At 37.1% G+C, this 6,759-nt stretch overlaps 1 protein-coding gene across 8 annotated transcripts in view; it reads right to left on the reverse strand.

Annotated features, from left to right (window-relative positions):
* Window positions 1-1,518: 1,518 nt before the first annotated feature.
* Window positions 1,519-6,759, reverse strand: part of DACH1 (dachshund family transcription factor 1) — a 336,068-nt gene continuing 330,827 nt past the window's right edge. For 5 of the 8 annotated variants that reach the window (XM_060273322.1, XM_060273318.1, XM_060273316.1 and 2 more), the window contains one exon: window positions 1,519-4,606. In XM_060273322.1, coding sequence (XP_060129305.1) covers window positions 4,589-4,606 — 18 coding nt within the window. In that variant the 3' untranslated portion in view covers window positions 1,519-4,588. The remainder of the gene's footprint in view (window positions 4,607-6,759) is intronic. The other 3 variants (XM_035114319.2, XM_060273321.1, XM_060273319.1) reach the window with 1 other exon arrangement.

The raw sequence follows: 6,759 nt of genomic DNA on the forward strand, positions 1-6,759 counted from the left end.
TGTGTGACCATACTCACACAAAATAAAATGTTTCAGCACCTAAGTTTGGTGTGCTTTATTTACTTTTTGGGGGCAGCTTGCAAATGATTACCAGATACTTCCTCCCCTCAAATATGCATTCTGATTCCTCCTGATTATCTGAATACACACACACACACACACAGTGGTACCTCGCTTTGCGAAAAATTCCGTCTTGCAAATCGCGGTTTCCCATAGGAATGCATTGAAATTTAATTAATGCGTTCCTATGGGCAAAAAAAGAAATTTCAATGCATTCCTATGGGAAACCACGATTCACAAGATGAATTTTTCGCAAAACGAATTGACTCGCGGAACGAATTAAATTAGTCTTGCGAGGCATCACTGTATTCTATTGCTACATGGCTCTACCATATTGCAATTTCCAGCCTTGTTAAATATGACAATCTTTAACTTATAGTGAAATTATTTGGTTGCTGGACATACAAATAGGTGTGAGGGTAGGGATTGATGACTTTTTCCTTATCATCTTTCTGGTATGGTTGAGAGGAACAACATGAGTAAAGGCTTACTTATGTACAGTGGAACCTCGGTTTATGAACACCTCGGTTTATGAATTTTTGGTTTACGAACGCCGTGGACCCATCTGGAACGGATTAATTCACTTTCCATTACTTTCAATGGGAAAGTTCGCTTCAGTTTATGAACGCTTCAGTTTAAGTACTCCGCGGACCGTCTGGAACGGATTAATCCACTTTCCATTACTTTCAATGGGGAAGTTCGCTTCAGTTTATGAACACTTCAGTTTATGAACAGACTTCCGGAACCAATTGTGTTCATAAACCGAGGTACCACTGTATGCTGCTTGCAATTGCTAACTCCTCTCGATGTTTTCCTGAAGCTGGGAAGGGATGCTTTCCTGAGACAATAGAAATGATTGTTGGTGAATATAAAGCAAAGTTATGAGGCGAAATTTTGCCAGTTGGGGCCTGGAATGTCAGGCTAATGAAACAATCTCATCTAGCTGGACTAATCTTGTTTGTTTTCAAATTTCAAGCAAGCCCCGCCATTGTGAGAGTACAGCAGCTTCACATGTTAAATGTTCCTTCCTATATGAACAAAATACAGCTGTGACAAGCCTACCACACTTCATGCCTATTATTTGCAACCAATCCTGTTTAGAGTGATGGAAGGCAAGTATTCACATGTCATTACTCTGCTACATCAGCGATCTTTCTATCCAGATGGATAAAATATCTAAATGAGCAGGAGGAGGGTTAACACTCTTACAGAAATGTTTGAATATAAATTTAATTATATTTCAACTATATCCCTCTCTGAAAACAACAACACAAAAGCAAGACCCATCTTATTCACTTAACATATATGTTGAGACTGCAGTGTGGATCTTAAGGTCTTTTTAAATGTTTAAAATGTTTTCAGTTTTAAGTGAGGAAGTGCATTAAGATTTTAAAAGTCTCTAAGTATCTTGCAGAACTTGATGGGTATTAGAGAGAGAGGGGGGAGAAAAACAAGAAAGTGGGTTAGAGGGGGGGGGAGAAACTTCCACACTCTTGTAGTTATGGAAATAACATGTTTTGTTCCATCAACGTGTGCACTTTACATTATTCAGCACAAAGCTTTGTAAAATAAGAATCCTGGGAATATCACAATATAAAGGGGGAAAAGGTACAAATAACAGCTTCATAAACTGAGAAATGTACATAAATAAATCATGCAGATGGGGGCAGTTTGCTTAGCTGGCAAGAAACAAAATATGGAAAATCTGCTTGTTAAACAATAACCACAGAGTGTGCTTTTATGATGTGTTTTTTTCCTCTTCACCACAGTAATTCATATTAGAGGTAGAAGCGGTTGCATGTTAAATAAAATCATTCAGCATTGTTCTCACATTGCAAAGAGCTGACTTATGTTGTTTTAAGATGCCTCCCATTAGAAAGTAAATATTTGTCTGATGTTACACATTTCACAAAATTTAATAAAGATGAACTGTAAATAAAGTCACAGGCAGATTTCAGACAGTTTTATTAGCAGATTGTTGAAAAGGAGGAGGGGAAAAAAGAGAAAAATTAAATACAATACCAGTAAACGTGGTTCTCACATTGAAACCAGGCTCAAATAACTAGGCTACCATAGAAAAATTTTCCAATTCTTGCATTATGATGTAAAAACAGATTTTTGTACAGATTTTGTACAACAAAATTCATAATAATTTTTTTCTCATTTTTAGAAAACTTTAAATATATAGATAAAAATAGACAATTTTCATAGGTCCTACATGAAGATGAGAATGTTCTGTTCCAAGGGCTTGCATAGAGCGCAAAGGTGGTTATAATATAGAACAACTAGACATTAATATCCCTTAAGATTACAAAATGCATTTAAACAATAACATGAACACAACATTTCTTCATAATCTAGGCAAAAGGAAAAACCTTTGTGTGTAACTAAAGAGGGGCAAAAGAAACCCAAATTCATCATACGGTAGCATTTAATGAACTGTAATATTTACACTTGTTTTTAGTAAGATATACTTCTTTTCCTCATTATTCTTAGCGTTTCCTTTATGTAGGTACCAAACCAAACAATGATGCATACCCAAAGAGTCTGGAAAGTATACACTTTATGAACGATTAAGCCTACTTACAGGTGACTCTCTGCAAGGAGCAAGAGCAATGATAAGAGATGCTACAGATTTCATTTGTAGATTTTTTTTAATTAACAAAAAACACCCCTCTTTTCTCTCATATAAATAATTTAACAGTTTGCCACAAAGTCCATCTAATGACAGCTGTTAACCCTTTAAAGACTGCACTTCGGGGGGGACGGGGGGGACCTGTAGTCTTTTTATTATAATTAACATGTCTATTGTGACATGTTTGAATGACAAAATAGTCCCTAATGCCTCTTTTAATTCCATTGGATGAAATGGTTTTATTTCTCGATGTAAAATCATGAGAGGCCAAAAACAGGCCACAAAAAAACCAATTCCAAAACAGGGCAAAATAAAAATTTAAAAACCACCAAAACCAGAATTATTTAAATTTGGACAGAGGCGTTGTTTTGACAGTCAGCATTACTTCAGGTGAGACATTTTACATGTCTGTGGTTCCGATTACATTTTTATATAAAACGTATGCGTATAAACATTGAAGAGGAAGAATGTGTTTGCACAGGGTGGCCGTTAGTCCACAAAGCAGTCTTTAAAGGGGTAACTTGGAGTAAAGAAGATAATTTAGGATGTAATAAGCACTGTGTCACAGCTTTGCTTCCAGTTATGAGCACAAAGGTGGAGAACAGATATCATAGCATTTATAAAGACAGTAAAAATAACACACAACCAGCCTTGCTTAAGACAAGGCGGGTAGGAAGGACAAAAGACTTCAACTTTATCACTTAGTTCTACGTGGTATTGGACTGATAACATCAAGTGTCTGTTTAGCCTCTGAGGTTTCCCCCTCCCCAGCAAATTTGACGTAATATGACATTAACATACAAAAATATTTCTGGCGGGTTGACTTGCTCTTGAGCCACAATTTACTCTTAAAAGTGCTGCTTCACAGCACTGACCAATATACAAATACAAGTGGCTTTATCCCCAGATCCCATTTGTTAATACTGTGACTTCAGGACAAATATTTACATGCCTGCATGCGTTAAAATCAGAAAGGTGTCGTTTGGACCAACAGGGTGACAAAACATATTCTCTAAAATTGTTGTTTTCCTAAAATCTAGTATTCTACGGCATACATAATACCTTCTGTGTGTGGTTTGTGATTATATAACTGTACATTTGACCAACAGTTTCAATAAGAAGCAACATCTCGTCACTCCCCCTCCCAAACTACTGCCAGGTTAGAATCAGAAACTATAACAGATCTTTAATCTTTACTTAAGAGAGACTATTGCAAACAGTAAAAATTACCTTGTTTACATACTGTACTTCTTTTTTCCACCCAAGATAAAATTGTTTTGACTTCTTGTAATGTGTTGGTCTTTTGAAAAGTATATTGGGGAAATAGGTCTTTAAAGGAAACAATACTCTGTCTTAGAATCGAAGGGGGTGGGGTTGGTGTAACTCTCTTGTTTGTCTGTTGCTAGTTTATGTTTTTCGGAATTTTCTTATGCCTCTTTTGGAAAGATTCACTTCTATACTGTCTTGCTGGTTTACATAAAAGTCTTTAGGTGTAAAAGTGGGCACTGTGGAAGTTTTGTTTGATGTGCTCAAAGAATCAGAGGAGACAGTTTCCATTCCATTGGAAAGAGAATGTGAGTTCCTACTCTGGCCGTTCTGTACAAGGAAGTGTCCATAGGCAAATTTCTTGTTAGCTGGCTGTTGAAGAAGTGTGCTACATAAGTTGTAGAAACATTCTCTGCAACCCGGGGAGAAGTCCCAGGAAACCCACAGAAGATGCCCTTTCGAAAAGTTACAAAACCTCTGCACACGGATACATGAAGTGGCCAAGTTGCCCGGAAAGCACCTTTGTTTTTGCAGAACTTGCAAACTGGCAAATGTCTCACTGCAGAGTTCTTTAAACTGTAGCACACAGGTCTTCAGCTGGATATGTTCAGTACATGACAGTAGTTTTCAAATAAAGTCGTCCATCTAAAATATAAATAATACAAAAAAAGGTTGGAAGTGCTTTGAACATTGCTCTCTGAAAGCATATTTCACCTTGTAATGCTGATAACATTTCCTGCTTAAGTCTGATGGTATCTCCTCAAAACTTCTACAGTCTGACTGCTACAACGCTTTCTAAGTGACTGAAGTTGTAAAAGATGCTGCGTTCATATAGCCATTATAACACTGGAAGAAACTACAGGGACTCGTGTGGATTTTGTTTAACATTTAACTGTGCTAAAGAAAATTACTTTGCTATGGCAAGAGCAAATACTATTCACATGTCCTACATGCTCTTACCAAAAAATACAGGTTACGATGCAGGAGAAGTTCTAAAGGAAAGGGAGGATGAGCTAGTCTGGTCTGTCCCACCCAGTCTCACTAATCAGGGATGGTTCCCCCATAGCACACTCTTCCCCGTGGTGAATAGTGAACCAGCCAGCGTGTTATTCCTAATAATGAGGCTAGTAGCCTACTCAGAGGAATGGAATCATTGGATACAGCCAAGGAAGAAGCAGACTGTCATGGTGCTACTGCCGAGTTGAAAGAAAGAGCAGGGGAAAGGACATTTCTCCCTTATTCCTCAGATGCTTTTCTTGTACCAGCAGCACCCTGTCCATGGAGATGCTAGCTTATGGCCACAGCGCATTCTTTGGCTTTTAGGTGTATTGTTCAATGTACATACAACAAAATGCCCATGTCCACTTGTAGATGTGAATACAGAACATCAGTAAAGAATAAAATATTTAATAGATTCCATGATTCTAGAATTTTTGCTCTCTATGTTAATTGTCTTTTTTTTTTTTAAATACTCTTTTCCATCTATGGCTTTCAAATACAAAAGGATATTTTTAGGCGACTTGGATTTGCACCCAGTTCAACCATTTGGATTGTCTGTTTTCATCGTGTATATGCCACTTTTTCAACATTGTCTATTTAAGTGTACAAACGAGACTATAAATGTAACAGCAAACCAAGAAAGTTTTTCCCCCTTTGAAGGACTTACACTCTGCTTCCAAACCAGGTTGGACTGATTTAAATAAATGTGATTTAAACCACCCCAAAACAGGCTGATTAAATGATAGATTTAAAACATGTTTCTTGTGGGTATTTGATATATTTCCTAGCCAGTGATGCATATTTCTACATCTTAACATACCACTGTAGCATCAAATCTACCTAGAAGGGTACAGGTTTCTCAATCTATATAATAACATTTTTATTAATTTTAGCAAATTTTAAATGGTACATAGCTTATTTCATAGTTTTCTCTATATGTATGTCAAAAGAAGGGGCCTGCCTATTCATAAATATCAATTACAGAACTGTGCTTGTTAAAAAGCGCGTACAAAAAAAGGAAGATACAACATCACCCAGGCAGGCGCCATGCAAGAAATGATCATCCCAGTTATTTACAGAAAACATATAAAAAAATCTGATTGAACAGGAAAAAATCATTTTTTAAAATAAAAGATCATCCGTTTTTACCTATTCCATTATGCATATACATCCCTAACTGGATGAGAAATGGCATACGCAAATTAATGTTGTGGGTAAGAATCCCAGTAATTAAAGCTGTAATCCCACCAATAAATTGTAGAGAAAGAGCTGTGCAAGGATGGGTTGAGTCCTCTCTCCCCTTCCCTGCTAAACAGCTGATTGTTGTAATATTGACTTATGTTGGATCAGAAAGTGCTTATAGTGATACATTCAGGAGACTGAGGTTTTGGCCCGATGCAGCAATCCACATCTGTGACTGCTGATGGATCCGTTTCACATTAACAAAACTATTAGACTGAAAATTCATAATCTCAGAATAGGGAGAGGTTTTAGTCAGAAAGTTGTGCATTTCTCCCCTGCCAGATACTGCTGGTGCTTTAATTTTAAAAAGCATTCCAAGATGTAAGGCTTTTAAAGTTTTTTTTTTTAAACAGATTTCATTTCATTCCGCTTGTGGGAGGCAGGAATCCAAGCAAACAGAAGTTACAACGCCTCCTCACCTTTATTTTCATTCAATGCATCCTTTTCCCTTACTGCAGCTGGCTTGTCTTAGCAATGCTTCCTATCCTATTGACATTGTCAGATTGGATTTCTTGTCTGTCCTTCTCTCATTCCTCTTCACCACCCACTTTCCTAGA

The sequence above is a fragment of the Zootoca vivipara genome, chromosome 4 (assembly GCF_963506605.1).
Source record: "Zootoca vivipara chromosome 4, rZooViv1.1, whole genome shotgun sequence".
NCBI lineage: Eukaryota > Metazoa > Chordata > Lepidosauria > Squamata > Lacertidae > Zootoca > Zootoca vivipara.